A 19,705-nucleotide genomic window follows, 5' to 3' on the forward strand; every position below is an offset into this window, starting at 1 on the left:
AATCTATACAATTATATTTTCCTAAATTGCATTACATATGATATTAAATAGTGTATATATGTACATTTATCAATACACAGACATATACTATGCATACACACATAATTTTAATGTGTGGATGTTACTGAAAACTCTCCAATGAGACCTAGCATGGTACCATGCATAAAGACTGGTCTTTAGTCTCTACCCCAGGCCAGTGTTTGCATAGCCTGCAGCTTTGGCTGCTTGGCTTTTTTTTCTGGTAGTTACTAGCAGAACTTATTTCTGGTGGCCAGTAGCATCCTTATTTCTGGTGGCCAGCACTAGTCTTGGCAATCCAGAACCAGAGCACAGGGTTGAAATCATGCATCACAGGGTTGTCTAGCCCTCGCTTCTTGACAACTAACTCATTAAATCCAGGTGGCCCATAGACCCTACTTGAGCAATCAAGAGATCTTAACAATCACCCATATTACAGAATCTTACACTTATGTCGGTGATCTGCCATTGCAGGCTTCAGAAAAGTGATGCAAATATTACTAGTGAGACAGTTAGTTCTGAAAGATGTTTCTGAGAGCTTCATAAACACGTATTCCTTAGAGTCTGACTTTAACATCAGTTACAAGTCTAGGTGTGGGTAGGTGGGTTTCATCCTACAGGTACTGCAGGCTCTGGGCTAGAAACTATAAACTTAGTAGACATCTATATTTGCTCTAATGTATGCAAAAGAAAAGTATAATGGAAATTCATAAATATCCAATGAAGTTGCCTGCAATGCTTATGCAAAAGTGCATTTAATGTTCATTGGAATATTAGTGATGATGAAAGTAAATTGTAAATTAGATTTTTTTGTTGCTAATAAATCAAAGCAAATCATAACTCAGTAATTTGCTCATATCCAAATATTTCCAAAATAAATTATAAAAATCCTTTTAAGTTTTTAATAGCAAGAATTATTTGAATGTGGGCTATGGGTGTATATTAGTATTTTGAGGTAGTAATATCAAAAAGGCAAAAAGGCTTGAAGCCATGTCAACAAACATGTCTGTTTATGGAAGGCTGACTTCACGTACTTTAAAAAATACATTTTATAAAGGGTACACATTTTCCAAAATTTCATTTCACCAAGTTTCTTGCTTTCCTGAGATAGAGAGGTGAGAAGGGGGGCCTGAGTTCTGTCCTAATAAGAAAGAGTGAATAGGTTTTCTCAGGGTGAGCCACCTCAGGGAGTACAGTGGAACCTGGAGAGGGAAACGATGCACTGAGTGTACCTGTTGATTCTGAAGGTACTGTAACAGAATATTTAAGGCTAGATAATTTATATAAACAGATTTATTGGGTCATGGATCTCAAAGCTTGGAAGTCCAAGATCTAGAGGATCACATCTCATGAGGCCTTCTTGCCTGAGGCGTAACATGGCAGAAGTCACTGAGCAGTGAACAGTGATAGGGAAAGAGTGACTCATTGTTGTCACAGGACCACTTCCATAATGACCATGTGTATCATTCACACTGGCAGACCGCCCATGGCCTAACTACCCTAATAGGCCCTACCTTTCAATAGGGCTGCAAAGAGAATTTGGTTTCTAAGACCTGTGTTTTGGGGACACATTCAAACCAGAGCAAGGTCCAACCATTTTGAGTTTGTTGGCCTAGATGTTTGCTCTTCTGTAAATGCTGCCCTGTGTCCCCCCAAGCCAGGGTCAGCGGCTTGTCCTGCATGTCCCCTTGGAACTCCCTTGTGTATTAGCATAGATGCTGCTGATATCATTCCATTATTTGATAATTCACAAAACTTTGAACTTATTCTCTCGGTTGACCATCTAAACCTCGTAGAATGTCTAGCACATCATAACTGTGCAAGTATTTCTAAATGTGTGGTAAGTCGGAAGCTTACCAAATACAAAACTATTGTAGAGATAAATTTACTGGTGATGATTATATATTTTTAGTTATGAAATCAAAATTGTGAATACTTTTTATTTTCTATCTAGGACTAAGAAGATGTTTGAGGAAAATTTCTTTGACTTTGTCTCTGATGTAATGTTAAGGCTAACATTCTTTCATCTCATATGTAAAATTTCATGGGGGTGGTGATGGAAATAGGAAATTCACAGGAGCCTTAAGAATGAATGGTCAATTGTTCCTTTGTTCAAATGTTGTAGTCCATGAAAGAAAATGTCAGACTGAAGTCCACTGTGACACCTCTTGGCCTTATGTCTAAGATTCTAAGATCAGATATAAAACCCGCTGTATTGGGCATTATGGGTACCCTGGCCAGATCCGCTTCACCTGGCAAATGGGCTACATCCCACAGCTGCCCAAAGTTGTTCATTTCTCTAGAAATTTATCCTTGGAAATGGCATGTTAGCCTCTGAGCCATAGCCGACTAATATGGGTATGTAAAAATCTTAGCCTGGGTTGACTCTGATGTGTAACTCACACTCCAGAGCTCCCCCATTGGCTCAGACAGACCAAACTTAAGATGACCTACTTTTCTACCTGTCCCCCCTGTTCTACTTCCCTCTCTCCCCGACTTTTCAGATTTTCCTCAAGGTCGATTCAGGAAGAAATCAGCCACACATAGATGCAGGTCTGCTTCTCAGAAACTGCCCCCAAGAACTTAGTGAAATGGAATTTTGGCTTCTGAAGTTAGACGAGTCCATATCTGAGAATAATAAGGACTGGAAATGCAGCTCAGTCATTGGATGACTGAGCATGTGCAAAGCCCTGAGTTGACCCCCAGCACCATTAAAAAAAAAAAAAAAAAAAAAAAAAAGACTATGAAGGAATGACACCAGCATTTCCTTCTACCCTATACGTTGCCAGACTCAGAGTAACCCCAATCAACATTTACTTGTTGAATGAACGTGAGCAGAGCACTTCTGGAAGCATTTATCAGTGGCTCTTCTGTGCGTCAGAAAGGTATTAGGAATGTGACACCAAACAGCATATACTTTCTGCCCTAAACATAGAACTCAGCTATGTCTGCCCCTGAACACATTGTCTAGGCATAGAACACGGAGCTGACAAGCATCTTTCTCACTCACTGCGTACCCAGCTAAGCCCCTGAGTAAGAACCACGTTTCACTGTGCTCCCTCCCAGATGGAGCATGTTGCGCATGTCTATAAATCAGGCAAATGCAAGCTCGTGTCAGCAGGGAGCAGAACACAGGCAGACCACTGCTTTTTCACACTCCTCTCCCTGTGGTGAGGAGCCGAATCGGGTGTAAAGGCATTATTTCCTGCCAATCTTCTGGGGGATAATGCAATTTTATGTTGTTTCCCTCTTAGAAAATACGTCATGGCTCAACTCTCCTTTTGAATAAGCCTGTCTCGGTTTGAATTAGAAGTCTTCTTCTTCTGGGCATTGTTAGAGCTGAGGCTGGGAAGGCTCTTGCAGCAAGACCGCTGTTCTGGCCCAGGCTGTTTCTCCTTTTTGTGGGTGCTAGAAGACATTGCAGGCAGGAACTAAAAGGAATGCTTTAAAAAAATGTTTTCATACGTGCCCAGAGTCCACCTTGGCCATATGAAAATTTCATCTAAAAAAAAAAAAAAAAAAAAAAAAGTAGCCGGGCGGTGGTGGCGCACGCCTTTAATCCCAGCACTCGGGAGGCAGAGCCAGGCGGATCTCTGTGAGTTCGAGGCCAGCCTGGGCTACCAAGTGAGTTCCAGGAGAGGCGCAAAGCTACACAGAGAAACCCTGTCTCAAAAAACCAAAAAAAAAAAAAAAAAAAAAGTATGTATTTTCAAATTCTCTTAAACATTTTACTTTTTACCGAGAACTTCACATATCCATACAATGTGTTTTGATCAAATCTCTCCCCTTTGCCCCTCCAGTTCCTCTGTATCCCCTGCAGTTTTTCTCTTCCAATTTCATGACCTCCCTCTGTTCTCTGCCCCTCCCCCACTGGGTACGCTTAACTGTTGCTTTTTGTGAATGGCACAGACCGGACCCTCTGCTGGAGGACGGGTAGCCTCTCAGGGGTTGCATCCCTGAGGAAATGTGCTCTCTCTGCCCAGGCAGCCATCTCAGTTAGGGGCGGGACTTCATAAGCTCCTCCCCCATCCATGCTGTTATTCCAGCTCCAGGAGGTCTGATGATATCCTCTGACCCTCCAAGGGCACCGCCACACCGATAGCACACACACAAACACACACACACACACATACACGCACACGCACACGCACATGCACATAAATAAAATTAAAATAAAATATATATTTTAACTTTTTTACATGAAGATTTTTTTCTGTCCTTTCTTACATTCAAGCTTTCTCACTTATGAAATGAGGCTATTGGGTTGCAAGGTCATGGTTATCTCTCAAATATTCTGGTTTATGTATGTCCTTTTCCCAGGAAATGCTGCATTTAAAACCGGTTTAAGGTAATTCATTCATGACAAGGCCTCATTGGGCAACCATGTATCTAAGACTGGTCTCACACTTTCATGCAGTCTTCCTGCCTCTCCTCCTGAGTACTGAGAGAGGCATGAACAATATCGCATGCTGCTAAAATAAGTTGTTACCCCTATATCACAATGAGTTTTTGTTGTTTAACTATCAGATCCAATGAAGGTCTATGTGCATGTGTGTGCGTGTATGTGTGTGTGTGTGTGTGTGTGTGTGTGTAAAACTTGTCTGTGTCAGGACTTACCCTTAGAGCTTTCTCAGACTTTTTCCCCCAAAACAAAGCCTCACCATATAGCCCAGGCTAGCCTCAAACTCATAATGCCCTTTAAGTGCAGAGATTGTAGATGCAGACGGTCATGCCCAGTTCTAACAATTTTCACTAAAGTGAAAAACCAGAAATATTATAAAATGACAACAAGAATACCATATGTATCAGTCTTGGATAGTGGCCATAATGACCCTAATGTATAAGTGGCCTTATGCAGTGCAGCACAATAAAATAAATAATGACTATTTCTTGTCCACAACCCAGAGCAACCAGCAAGGGTAGGTGGAGGAGCAGAAGGAGTCTTTGTCTCATAATCCTTTCATAGTCTTTATGCCTTGGAGTACTCATTAACATTCAGCCTCTAAAGTTGCGGTAGGAGTGGGCTAGAAAGTGGAGGATCACTCTCAGGAAATGCTCATGAGCCAAGGCTGGAACTGGCCCCCTTTCCTGGCCAGTACTCAGGCATGAGGCTCCAACTGGATTGTGAGGAGGCTGCAAAGTGAAGCCAAGCAATGTGCCAGGCAGAAAAGGGAAACCAGAAATAGAGGTGAGCTTTAACCTTGCTGGCTGCCGTTTGTGTGAAGACTCATTGGCATGGTGAGGGCTGAGAGCATGCTGAAAGGGCCTGGTTCACCTACGGTTCTCCTATGTGCTCACCCTACGCCATCTCTTTGTGGCCGACTGGACTCCCTCTTCACACCGGTCCACAGCAGTATTTGGTACTTTGTGGTGGAAGAAGAGGTGATGCTGAAGAAGATTCCTTGTGCTGATAAGATAGATGCTTGTGAGCTAGGCTAGGGGAAGGACAGCCTACTGCAAAAGTGGTGGGAATTGTCAGAAAGGGAGTTGTGGGATACGGTGGCTTGGGCTGGGACTGAGGGTTCCATATAAAAATCTCATGGTGAAAAGTTTATTTGTCCCTGAAGCAGGAGGTGATATTTTGAAGACTTTTATGAACTTATAAAATTTAGATTGAAGATTCCCTCTCATGCCAACTGTATCAGAAAGGCCAGCATTCACAGCTGTGCTAAGAGTAAGCCATCCCAACTGTTACATATTTTTTTACACTCATAAAAATATCACAAATACACTTGTCTTGGAGGGAGGATTTTTCAAGGGAAATCATTTGTTTTGGGGGGACTGTTTTAGTTAGTTAGTTAGTTAGCTAGTTTGTTTTATACACTTAAGAACTGGAATGGGAAGCCAGTATGTACCCAGTGGTGAGCCTCAGCGAAACTTTCCCAGATCAAAACTGTCACCACAGCAGGCCACCCTGCCCACATTCTCCTCCAATCTGCTTCTCAAGAGCTAAGAATTGCAAATAATTGCACTTCTCTTACTGCAATATAGACTCCCTATAGGGGATACTCCTCACCCAAGATTTGTGGGTCCCAAATGACACTAATCCACTTTTTTGGTCTAGACATTAATTAAAAAGAATTGAACTTATTTATTAGTTATGTTTAGTCTAATAAACTTTCTGAAAATAAGCTCCTATTTTCATTTGTAAGTGGCATTTCTCACACCTACAATCCTTACACTTGGGCCACTTCTTGGGGCCAACAGACACAAAACACCTGCCAAGAGCAAGTCCCAGGAGAGTTTCACAGCAGCACATCCTTGGTAGTCCAGAGCAGGTGGCAGGATTTGCGCCTTAGATGTTGAAAGAAATTTGATGAGCCTCTTCTGAAAGCCATGTAGCAAACACTTGGGTGACACGCCTTTCTTTTCCTCAGGGATTTCCTGGAAAGGACGGTTCCGCTGGTCCGCCAGGGCCACCTGGTCCAATCGTGAGTATTTCTAGAAACTTCGGAGATCCATTCTGCTTTAAAGTATTATTTTCTTTGTAGAAATTTTCTTCTGCTGGGTTTTCTAGCTGCTATTCTTTGCTATTGTGTAACAATAGTTTGTCTGTTGGTACAGACCTGTAACACCCTTTAAAAATGACAAATCCAGAGGGTTTGATTATTCACTGAGTCAGTTTCTGTAAGATCCTCTGCATTCATGTAGTCGTTATTATCTGTAAATAAGACTAATCCTATGGAGATTTCAAAACAGCTTTATAGTTGGTCATTGGGCACAGGAATGAGCAATGACTCCTGAAACATCGGTGGGGAGGGAAGCTCTTGGGGGCATGCATTATTATCCTTGTTCAAGGCTATGATCCATCATATATATGAATCTTCACCTTAGTCCTATTTCTTGCTTCTATTTTAGGGCATTCCTGGAGCTCCTGGTGTCCCAGGGATCACGGGCAGCATGGGACCACAAGGATCCTTGGGGCCACCTGTGAGTACTCAGTGATAGCTGCTCAGGATCTATGTCCTGTCATCATTTATATGTCTGAATTTACCAGCATCTCCGTGGATCAGAAATGCTTACTCAGATTCCAAGCATGGTGATGCACACCTTTAATCCCAGCACTTAGGAGACAGAGGCAGGCAGATCTCGGTGAGGTTAGGCCAGTCTGGTCTACCCTACCATAGCAAGTTCTAGGATATCAAGGGCTGCATAGAGAGACTCTGTCTCAAAAAAAAATTATATCAATAATGTTTATTCAGGATTGGACTTTACAGGATTCCATGAATGACAGTGGACGGAGTTTTAAGATTGGGTTGTCCATATGCCACGGTAAAGGTGAAATGGTCCCTGATGGAATAGCCAGCCATGCTGATGCTCAAATGTGTCCCCATGGCTTGTTCTGGATTTGCCTAAGTGAACTCAGTACCACCTGTCAATGTTGGGTGCAACAGCTCAGTGTCAATCAAGCTGGACTCGCAGGAAGGGAAAATACAAAATTGGAGAAATTCAAAGTTTTAATGAAAATGGGAAATGTTTTCATACCTTACACTCCATCAGAAAGCACACGCACACATAAGTAAACAGTGTGAAATGGAAGTGCGTTTTTCCCTGTTTCCCTTTTTTTTTTGCATTCCTAATCTCTTCACTGTCATTTAAATGTGACCAGTGGGAGAGGGTAAGGAACCAAGGGATGCAATGTCACTCTCACCAAAGCCATACTTCATGTCTGTGACTTGCAAGATGCTCACTGTAGGCTTAGATATCAGCGCTCTGACAGCATCTGTGCTGGACTGAGCCACCAGTAAGCTCAAGGTGCTGCAAACCTGGGGAGTGTGATGTGTGATGGAAGGGTGCAGAGGCGGGTATGAATTAGAATTCCGTCGCTGCCTAAAAAATTACCGCTACCTCAGTGGCTTAGAGCAGTACACCGCTATTATCCTACAGTTCTGCAGGATGGAAGTCTGCTGCTGATCTCAATGGGTTAAGAGCAAGGTTCTGGGGTCATCCTTAGGGATTCCTGGGGGTTTCCCTGGTGCCAGGTTTCTCTCTAACCCCAAAATGCGCCCCCCGCATCAAGACATCACTTTTGTTACTCTCCCCTACCATCCTGCCCCCAACGCACCTCCTGCACCCAGCCCACCCAACCGCTCCCTCAAGTTCCGATCCCGACATTCCCCATGCTGCTGCCCCCAGTTTACCCAGGAGATCTCTTCTATTTCCCCTTCAAGGGGAGGAGCTCGGTCCTACCTCAACTTGACTGTGTCATTCTTTGTTCTAGCCCTGGGAGGCCTGCCCCTTTCTGAATGGAGACAGAGGAGGTGTGGATAGGGAGGGGGGTAGATGGGAAGTGGGGGCAACGAGAGGAGAGGAGAGAGGGGAAACTGCAGTTGGTATGTAAAATAAATGAAAAAAAAGTTATTTAAATAAAATTAAAAGAAAAAAGAAAGAAAAGAAAAGACCAAGGTTCTGGAATTTCCCTTCTGGAGGCTCTTGGGAAGAATCTAGTTCCTTGACTTTTCTAGCTTCTAAACATTGGCCACATGCCTTGGTTTGTGGCCACTTCCATCTTCAATTCCAGTAATGTGCCTTCTTTTTGTCCCATTTTCCATGGCCATGTCTCTTGCATAGGCGGGAAAGATTCTTTTCTTTAAGGACCTCCCTCCCTAGATAATTCCCAAGTCCTTAACTAAATTCTCTTTGCAAAGTCCCTTTGGCTTCATAAAGTGACATACTCACACGTTCTGGGATACGACTTGGACATGTAGGGAAGGTGGGGAGCCTTTTCCACTTGTCGTAGGGGAAAAGGCTCAACAGAATACTGGGGCAGATTAGAAAGGACACTATGGTGCACACAGCACATACCTAGATGTACCTGGGATGTGCCCAGAAAGATGAATATGGGGTTCAGCAAACACACGTGGTTTGCACATCCTCATAGTCACTTTACAAAGCTATGTACTTACCCTAACCACCTTCTCATTGCTCAAAACATTCTTGACTCTCCTGTTTTCAAATCAAATTAGTATTAGGTCACAGAAGAAAACTGAATAATTTTGTCTTCAGACATATATCAAAAAGACATTGCCACATTTGATCCTGTGTGTGTAAACACACACACACACACACACACACACACACACACACACACATACACACACACACTTGAGTCCTTACAAGTAAGCACACAGACTGCTTCTTTTTTTCTTTCCTCTCTCTCTCTCCTTCCTTCCCCCCTCTCTTCCTCTACCTCATCTTTCCACGTCAATCTTATCTACTCATCTACTCATCCATTCCACACTAGAAAGCCTTAGAAACCTTCTGCTACTAGGTTTCAGTCTGTTCCTCAAGATGTGGTTTAGGGGACTGGAATCCCAGAATTCATCATTGAGACTTAGGGTCAAAGAAGTCTCAGAGGTAGTGCATGCTCCATGCAGCAGAACCATGGCAGCACTTCAGGCATCCCACATACAGTAAGAAAACAGGATGAGGTTACTTTACCATGGTTACATACACTAAGCAAACCTGTGTGTGCAGGAGAAGGGAACCCTTTTCTTACCAACATCTCCCAGAATTAATTTTTCTTGCCCAGGCTATAAAAATACAAGCCACGGTTGGTCCTGAGCCAAGGGGTTTAAGATGAAAAGACAGAAGGGGAGGGCACCAAGGTCTCTGGAGAATTTAAATGGGGTAGAGGGGGGCAGAGTAAGGCCAGAATGTATTGGTAAGAATGATACTTTTTCACTTCCCCGACTTGCCTAGTGTACATCTGGGACATACTAATAAATCACTTCATGTTAGTTTTATCATCCATCAGCAGAGGATCATGTTTGGTGCAAGCCTTATGCCACGGACACTTTTATCAGAAGTAGAAATCAGCCTGTAGCTGCTGGGTAGGGATACGACAGTCAGCTCATCTATTTCCCCATCCAAAGCAAGTTGTTCTCTGCACTAGAGTCCAAGATTTTCCCTGTGTCCAGGCTGCCAGCTCCCACATGCCTGCTGGCTGCCGGGCTGGTATGATTATTAAAGCAGGCTCCATGTGGTGCTCTTAAGGCCTTGATTGATTTCCCATAGATAACTGTCTAGGAAAGTGAGGGAACCGAGAGGGACAGACTGTGCCGCAGAAAATGGCAGTGTGTTTCCTACAGTGGATGCCAGCAACGCTTACTCTCCCGCGGCCCAGCTTCTGCACCCACTCTTCCAGGCAGATGAGCATGGCCGCTGCCAAGCTTCTAATTCCTCCCTAGGCGGTGGCTTAAATGTAGTGCCTCCCTGACGTGGGTCACATGCATAATGAAGGGTCTTCTTGCTGCTGAGGCCACGTGTTTCAGTAGGTAAGCCCATTATTTAAAGAGCCCTATATAAAATGTCCAAAAGCCCCATGTCTAGGTGGGGCTCTGGTACAAACCAGCCTCACTATAGGAGCCACAAACTGAACTAAATCATTTAGCTTACATCTTAGGTAAGTCCCCCCGCCACCCACCCACCCACCCAGCTCAGGCAGTCAGCTGTATCTTCTGGCCCCTGATGTCTGGGGATTTTATTGTTGTGCTCATATACCGCCTTATCATATGAGACAGAGAGTACTTCTTACATATTTGTAAGAAGAGAAGGAGAAAGAGAGGGGAAGAGAAAAGGATAAGGTGGGGATGGAGGTAGGAAAAGAGACGACCAGGTATTCAGGTCCTCGGGGAGGAGGGGCTGCTGTTCAAGGAGACTAAGTTACTGTTACTGGTTCGAGGTCAGGTCATTGAAGATCTGTGAAGCCTGATGAGGGTTGGATTTTGTATAACAGGCTTCTTCAACATGTGGGACTTGGACCATGGGCTCATTCTCTCCCTTTCGGCCCCAAACTTCTGTGAATCTATGAATGTAGCTACTGTGTTTCTTTACATTTCAAGGGTTCCTAAAGTTAAAGGAAAAATTCACGACTTTTTCCTGCCTCCATCTACAGGGGCTACGTGTTTTCCCTCAAAGCATACTTTGGTGGAGTTATGGGCCTTCATGTGCTCAGGAATTTTTATTTTGTGTTTTTGTTTTGCTTTGCAAAAATCAAAGGGAATATGTCAGAGAAGTTGGAATCAAAAATAATGACTTGCTGTACTAATATTTCACTAAAAAGATCTTTCATTGAGACTGCATTGAGACTGCGGAGCTGTGCCTTTTAACTACTTAATAACAAGCATCATGAGACTGAGTTTGGGGAATTTCAGGCCTAATTAAACACATCCATCTCTTTAGACCAGAAAGTGCCAATGGCTAATACTGTCTGTTTCCTTCACTAATCAAGTTTGCTCTCTAATTCCTTTCTTTAAATGTGAAATAGTTTCAAACGTGCTAATAGAACAAATGACACAAAAGGAAATGTGGAAAGGCATGTTGGTGTTGAAATTGAAGTGTTCAAGACAAAATAATTTTTTAAAACACAAGATCTCACTGTGGGGCCAAGTTGGGCTTGAACTCAGTGCAACACTTCTGCCTCAGCACTATGTAACACTATTGATGACAAATGTGTGCGCCACCACACCTGGCTCACAATCAATTGTTTAAATGGCTCAAGTTGGGACTTCATTCTGCATTCCTAGAATGAAGTGTGTGGGGAGGGGAGTGGTATGCCTGCTTGCTTCTGTTTGTATTAGGAAAAATGTTTTCTTAATTGGAATTGAAGATTCTGGATCATGGTTGTTGTGAACAGCATCCTCTTCTAGCCAAGCAACAGAGAGGACCAGGTCCAGAAGTCCACAAGTTGGCCTCAGGTTCCAGCTCTTCTATGTTCCTTATTGTGTGATCTCGGGCAAATGGGATTTGAATTTTCCATGTGTGATTTTCCTAATCTGTAAACTGGGACTGTAGCTTGCAGTTGTTACAAGGACTGCATGAATTAAATCTTATAGAAATATTTATTATAGGGATAAAAAGAGCTACCTTACAAAGCTATTGGAAGGGCTAACTGAGGGAATACATAAGAAGTACCCAGAACAGTGGCTGGTAAAAGCAAACCAAATATTCATTATTAAAATTTACAATTCTGAATATATTAAAATGTCAGGTCAGGGTCTTTCTTTCTTTCTCTCTTTCTTTCTTTCTTTCTTTCTTTCTTTCTTTCTTTCTTTCTTTCTTTCTTTCTTTCTTTCTTCGGCTGGTTTTTGATTTGTATCTAATGCCCCCAAAGGTGTTTTTTTTTTTTTTTTTTGACCCAATGGTGTCATAAGTGTCTGGTCTCCATTAGGACCTGTCAGTGGACACTGCCTTCTCTGGGGTTTTGTCCTCTTGAAAGCAGGGGTGACAGGTGTTAAGGGAAGAAGGAATAGCTTGTGAATTGATTTACGAAATGAATTTAGGCTGTTATACACAGACACACACACAGAGAGTGAGTGTGTGTGTGTTTGCGTGCGTGCGTGCGTGTGTGTGTGTGTGTGTGTGTGTGTGTGTGTGTGTGTGTGTGAGAGAGAGAGAGAGAGAGAGAGAGAGAGAGAGAGAGAGAGAGAGAGGAGGGGGAGGAAAGGAGGATGGGAGGGAGAGAGAGAATTGCATACATCTTATTTTTGCAAGCAAGTTTTTCTTGTGGAAGTTGGGTATTTTTAAACAGAACTAACACTTTCTCTAACCCTCTAACAATGCCCTGTAGTGTGTCTTAACTATTTTGCTTCTGTCTCTTTCCTATCCAGGCTGTTGAGGCAAAGTGTAGATTGGCTAGTAATGCAGACTTGAAATGAAACCCAACCACTCAATCATCCAGTTAACACGTATGTGTGAGCGCCTGCCATGTCCCAGGCACTCTCTGGAGATGGGCATATGGAAATCCCTTAGCTAGACACAGACCCAGCCTTGTGGAGCTCACATGCCAAGCAGGAGCTGCTTGCTTTCTGGAATCTGGGATCCTCTTACAAGCTCTTTGGCCACTTATTTCCAAATCACCAGCATGCCCTGAGGTTCTAAGCGGTGGGTCTTCTACTCTCGAGAGTCCCTGCCTTATGAAGAAACGCAGAGACTTTAAATGGATCGAAGAGCCAAAGACTTGCATTTTCCCCAAAATATCTGTTGTTCTTAAAACTTTTTATTTATTTAATTTCATTAGTTTTTTTGAGAATTTAATATGTGTTTTGATCATATTTCCCTCCTCCTCCAGCTCTTCCCGGATCCACTCTCGCTTTCCTACCCACCCAACTTTGTGTCTTTAAAAACAATAAACCCACCAATTTGCATTGCCCTTATATTGTTAGATGTGGGGCCTTCTGCTGGAGTGCAGTCAACTTACCAGAGGCTACACTTTTAAAGAAAATTGACTCTTTCTCTCTCAGGAGCTCCTTGGCTAGGGATGTGACTTTGTGCCCACCTACCCTTCCTCTTCTTATTTAAAAAGATATTTTAAGATGTGTGTGTGTGTGTGTGTGTGTGTGTGTGTGTGTGTGTGTGTGTGTGTGTGTGTGTGTTTTAAATACATTAGGAAGGGCACACATGGAAAAGAGACGAAAAAAACAGTGGGTTGCTGTTACCTGCTTAGGAAGGGTCCCTGTTGGTCCCCTTCCCCTGCCAACCCCAACTATGACTATGTGTGTAGCTTGAAATCAACCCGGGAAGAAGTCCTTCTGCTGCCAACATCTGCACACACTGTGCGTCATGGCGTTCTCTTTCCCTGGGTCCTGTGAAGTAAACGGAGAATTTTGAGCTTGGGTAACCTACAAAGCTGAGTTTGGACTCCACACTGCATTTGTTTTGAGACCTGATGAGATTGAAGAAACAAGAGGAAATAATCTGACAATGTGGCATATTCCATTCATGGATTCTGTTCACCTGCCTAGGAGTAATTACAGAAATGTTGCATCCATATTGCCTGTGAGTTGACACAGAAATATGACAGCCTTCTGAGGACACCTGCTTCCCATTATAAGCATAATTTCATTGCAGAAACACTGAAAACATTGTGTTTTTTTCAGTACATATTTTACAGTAATAGCAAGGTTTCTTATTGTCAAAAGTAGCCAAGCTGTGGTTTTAAATAAGATTTCAGCTGAGAAAGCATGCACACATGAGCTCTGATGTTGTAGAGACTCTTACTATCATTGCAGAGGAAGCAGGCTGAGGCTGTGGGGTTTCATAGATCTCATCAATTCCTTTAACTGCTAGATTGAGAGGAGTTCTTTACCTTTCTTATAGAAAGAAACTTTTCAGAAGGGGTTTGTGGAATCATTATGACGTACTCTATACAGTTCAGCATACTGCGTGGAGTTTGGTGTAGGAAGTTGTGATGATACCATTGATGAAAACAGATTACTCCACAGTACTGCTGCACCATTTCACTTCCATGGCTCCAAACGGCCACCTCTCTGTATGAAAGATCCAGAGGACTAAAGTGCATAAATAAGCTGTTTTGCTCGGTGGGACTACAGGTTGCTACCTGTTTTATTCCTGATGCCTGTTTTCACCCAAGTTTGGGGGGGAAAATGCCTTTGTCAGCTATGAAAAGTTGACTCATAGTTCAGCACAGCATCCCAAGTAACTTGAAATTTATTCTTCACGTTTACAGGGTGTCCCTGGACCAAAGGGAGAGCGAGGTGAACGAGTAAGTGTTCCCAGGATGCTTCTGGCCATAGGTGGTTGCACGCAGCCCTTGCCTAAGCCGGATGAACAATGGTCATTGCCAACTGTGGTATTCATTGCAGTCCCAGCAGTCCTTCACTTAGAAGCACATTTCCCAGGGAAAACATCTGGCTGGGTTGGGGGCCAGGAGAGGATTTCCAGTTGTATGCTCCCGCCGTCTGGCTCCTTGAACTTGGGCTCCACTCCTTAAAGATAAACACAGGGAGAACCACACTCACCTAACCCACAAAGTGGAGCTGAGATGGAAATAACATAATAGATGTAGAAGGGTGTCCTAATGGATGTGGATGGCTTTACACTAATGCCAGCCTGTGGCACAGGACTCCCATTTTCCTGATGGCATAGTTTTGGCATGAAGCAAGACCGTGGTTGGATAGACTCAAAGAAAAGGCCCTGAAATTCAAGTCACTTCAATTTCAGTGCCCACTTTCTCTTTGCAGAAATTGTGAGGCTCCTAATGTAGTTGCATTCTTGGCTGGGGTAGAAACAGCCCAGTCTCAGGTTCAACAGGTTATTTCTGTGAAAACTTTGGCAATGTATTTAATGCTAGTTAGCCGTAGCACGGGCTTAACTGTTTTCCTATGAGTTGTTATTAATATTAAATGAGCCACCACTTGAGAAGGCATTAACTATTTATGAGCATATTTACATATTGTTAACAATTTTTTAGAATCTGGGATCAAAAAATATTTACTTGAGCATATGAATCTAATCAGCAAAGTCTTTCAGAAACCCTGAATCCTGGGTGCAATATGCCTCTTCTGCATTAACCACAGTAGTTAGCCTGCCCTGCCGCTAGGATCCTAGAGTCTTGCTGGAAACAGTGGGTCAGGTCAGCTATGTCCCAGCTGTATGGCTGCGCTTATGGCCATGCTTGAAGAATACACTTTCTTCCCATCCAGGGAGACCTGCAGTCCCAAGCCATGGTGAGGGCAGTGGCACGTCAAGTATGCGAGCAGCTCATCCAGAGTAAGTGTACATGCTGGTCATCCAGGCCATGTCTCATTCCTGTTCAAAGGAAGTCTCCATTCCCAGGACTAGGGAGACCAAGGAAGCCCTCTGAAGCTATGTACTGCTGAATACACATAGTTTTTCAGGCCCTGTCTCTGAACCACCTACCATCCTAACAGATTGCTCTAGAGCTCTACAATCATGGCCCAGGAGCCAGACTCCCATGTCCTCCCTCCAAGAGCCATTTGCAAATTAATATTTAATTTAACTGCTCTGATTGGATCTTCCATTTCTCCTTCTCCCACCAAGTGCATAGGTACTTTCTCAAGTGTTAAAACCAGACTCTGTCAGAATCAAAATGACCATGGTGTTGGTTTCTACTGGCTCACAGATTTTAATCATTTTCCCTTTCTTATCCGGTTTATACCCATTACCTTTGGTTAGCCCAAGGCCCCTCCTTTGATTCCTTAGGCTGTATGCCAAAATATACATATATTCATAGGGTTGATGCGACATCTGATATGACAGTTGGGCATCATTCCTAAAATCACACCAGAACATACTTGTTATAATATTTATTCCATTTATTTATTTTCAAACCTGAATGTTTCAACAGCATTTATTTCAACAACAGATTCCTGTACTCACCCATTTTGTACACATGCCCACTTATTTTATATATTTTGTCTCAAAAATCTAACCACAAGGTTACTAGGGTGGGCCCTTCTCTTTTCCATGAATGTGTTTCATTTCAGAATATTTGAGGCCAAGTAAAAACAAAAATTCCTGTCAGACCCACCCAACTTGAGCGGAGCACTCATGCCCACACTCCCCACACTGATGGCAACCTCCTCCTCTAGGCATGGCATTTTCAGGATAGTTGCCTTATCTGTCTCAGGGTTATATTTACTTTAAGCTGGAGAGGTGCGGGCATCAGGCCAGTGGAGTCCAGTAAGTGCCAAGGTCTGTGGGCAAGATCCAAAATTCCACCTGTTCCTTGGGGATAAGCCCAGGTCCTGCTCTGGGGATGTGTGGATGGAGGAATGAGGTTTTCACTCAGGCAAAATTATCAGTAGCAGAAGGAGGACAAAGCTGCTACTTTCAAGTACAGTTTTGCGCTGTGTGTTGTATTCAACCGGAATTCAATTCTACTCAATCCTAGAGTGCCCACAGCCAGTGTGTGTGGAAGAGAAAATTTACCAATGAAACTAAACAGTTCCAATTAGTGGCAAGGCAAGGTCTTTAGAAACGGTACATTCAACAAGGGAAACTGGACTTTAGTCTCTTTTAGAGTAGGATGCACCGAAAGTTCATACAAGCTCTGTGTTATTTCATGGGTTTCTTAATCTCCAATGGACAATGTAAATGAGTAGGAAATAAAACTTGTATGAAAATTGACTGGGCTGAATCTTCATATGGCTTCCTACACACAACAGGAAGAGTGATTCACAGTATTTGCTGCCTGGTTTTCTATAGGATGAAAACTTTGGCTATGTAACTTCTTAAAACGTACTCTAAAAGTCGAGGGCCCGATGTCGTTTTTTTCCTTAGAAGTCCTCAGACTTTGATAAATGACTTCCAGGAACAGAGTCGGAAATGAGACAAGAGCTGAAAGGAGTCTATGCAATAGGGAGAGCCTGTCTGTCAGTGCAGCTGTAGGTGGAGGAAATGGTAGCATCTGCCACACCCTGGCTGTCTTGCTAAACACAGCTCTGCTCTCCTCTGTGCTACTTAAACTCTCACTCAGAACCCTATTTTGGGGTTTGCATATACTTCCACACAAGCCCAGTCATCTGGTTTTAGTTCTTACTTGATGGCAAGAATTATGCTAAGAAGAGTTACTTGGGAAACGGAGGGAGGGCAGAGTGACACCAGCTGCGGAAGTGATGAATGACAGCTCCTGTCAAAGTGGGAAGTGGAGAAGACAGATGCCTCACCTGCCCAAACAGCAGTGGACATGCCTGCTGATTGAATCAGAAGAGCATCCCGGATCACAGTCATAGTTTAAGGAAAGAATACATTGGATGTATTTATATGTGCTTCCTAAAATACGATTACTGTTTTTATTTAGATTTAAGTATTTAGGTATTTAAAAGGAGATAAATATGTCTGAGGATGTAGACCAGTTGGTAGAGTGCTGGCCTTACATGTGTGAGATCCTCGGTTTGATCCCCAGCACTACATGAACAAGGCTTAGAGATGCCTGCCTGAATCTCAGCACTGTGGACGTGGAGGCAGGAAGATGACAAGTTCAAGGTCATCCTCAGCTGCATAGCTAGTGAAGGCCAGCATGAGAGACGTGAGACCTCCTTATCTCACAGAAACAAAGAAGCCCAAAAAAAGTCACGAAAAAGAGTGGGTGCCCCTATACACTGAAATAATAATAAATGAACTGCTCATTTCTTAAAAGAAGATGAATAACAATCACCTAGGTGGGGAAATCTCACCCTTAAAGATGCTGGAAAATGAAGTATTTATGGTATTAAGGCTTTATATGTCATTATTAAAATGTGTTCTTCCAAACATAACTAAGTTAAGAGGTTACAAGAGAGAGCAACAGGTTTTTGTTTGTTTTGTTTTCTCTTTTGTTTTTAACCCAGGGCAGGGGCAGCTTGCAGCTAGGACACAGCAGAGGTTCTCGAAAAAACTGTCTTGGAACCAGAGTTGAGTGCAGACATGGGACTTGTCTGGGGATTTGAGAGCAGGAGGGTGGAGCAGGCTTTGTGGGTTGGAACAAAGACAAGTAACTAACGTGAAGGGAAATTGCTGGGGAGAAAGGCAGCCGGGTGAGGGTTCAGGGGTCAGATAAATGTTGGGGTGAGTATAAAATTTATGACTTCTGTTCAATGATGTTTATGGCAATGCTGACGTGAGCTGTGGAATTCCAAACACATGAGATATGACTTGAATGCAGCCCAGCTGTTAATATCATCTAGGATAAAATGCAAAACATCCTAAGTTACAAATGAGCCCATTTCAGAAGGGTGTGCCTTTTCCTCAGTGGACATCTGACAGAGTTATTTGGAGGTTTGAAGAATGATTTACCCCCCCCCCCCCCCGTTTCTCCTTTAAATGTGTGACAGTTCATTTATTTGTTGTTGCTCAGGTCATATGGCCAGGTACACAGCCATCCTCAACCAGATCCCCAGCCATTCCACATCCATCCGGACCATCCAGGGTCCACCTGGGGAGCCTGGGAGACCAGGTTCACCTGGGACCCCTGGAGACCAAGGACCTCCAGGTGCTCCAGGCTTCCCAGGAAATGCAGGTGTGCCAGGGACCCCAGGAGAACGAGGTAAGCTGGGCCACTTCTTTCACAGGCTATCCCCAGGGAAGGGGACAGTGAATCAGAATGTGACTGGGGTGCTTATACAGTGACAGAGACCGAAACAACAGAACAAAATTAATTCTCTCTCTGTTACTAAATTTCTTATATGTCCTGAGATTGAGTATATCTTAATATACTCAATCTTAATCAGAGTATATCTACTTGTGTGACAGAGTAGGACCAGGAGCCCCAACTTACCGCTAAGAGGCTTTTGTTTTAATTATTTGAGAATTGTATATGTGAATACACTGTTTATGTCTTTTCCATAACTCCCTTTTCTCCCTTGTCCCTTGTCCCCCCATTATGCCCTCTCAAATTTATTACTTCTTCTACAATTACTCTTATATCTGCATACAGATACACAGATATATCCAACTTACTGAGTCCAGTTAGGTTTGACCATGTGGACATATGCTTAGAGCGGACAGTCTAGGACTGGGGCACCTACCACGGGACTCATCAGTGAAGAACCTGATTTTCCTTCTCTCGGCAGCCACTTACTTCTTGTAGCTTTCATTTAGGGGTAGGGCCTTGTCAACTTTTCCCTCATCCATATTGGTATGTTGGCTGGTGTGGTCTTGTGCAGGCAACCATACTGTTGAGATTTCATGGCTGCAACATCCTTATCATGTCCAGAGAAGACTATCTTGCAACAGTTGTCTCAGTCCTCAGGCTTTTTTGTGATTGTCCCTGAGCTTTGCCTGTAGGGGTTGTGGCATCACCTAAAAGGACTTAAGAACAAAAATCACATGGCCACCTGAATAGATGCATTTCTGCCTCTGCACATACATATATTATTTATTTGTCTAGCTTTAGAAAAATCCACTTTCCCTTGTGTTATGCATCTTATTCTTAGTGCAAGGT

General features: G+C 43.3%; 1 protein-coding gene across 1 annotated transcript in view; it reads left to right on the forward strand.

The window, feature by feature from the left end:
• Col14a1 (collagen type XIV alpha 1 chain) overlaps positions 1–19,705 on the forward strand; it is a 208,091-nt gene that overhangs the window by 165,948 nt on the left and 22,438 nt on the right. The window contains 5 exon segments of the mRNA XM_052747825.1: positions 6,396–6,449; positions 6,877–6,948; positions 14,489–14,524; positions 15,465–15,531; positions 18,620–18,808. Coding sequence (XP_052603785.1) covers positions 6,396–6,449; positions 6,877–6,948; positions 14,489–14,524; positions 15,465–15,531; positions 18,620–18,808 — 418 coding nt within the window.

The sequence above is a fragment of the Peromyscus californicus genome, unplaced genomic scaffold (genome assembly GCF_007827085.1).
Source record: "Peromyscus californicus insignis strain IS unplaced genomic scaffold, ASM782708v3 Scaffold_20__1_contigs__length_68692818, whole genome shotgun sequence".
In the NCBI taxonomy this organism is placed as follows: domain Eukaryota; kingdom Metazoa; phylum Chordata; class Mammalia; order Rodentia; family Cricetidae; genus Peromyscus; species Peromyscus californicus.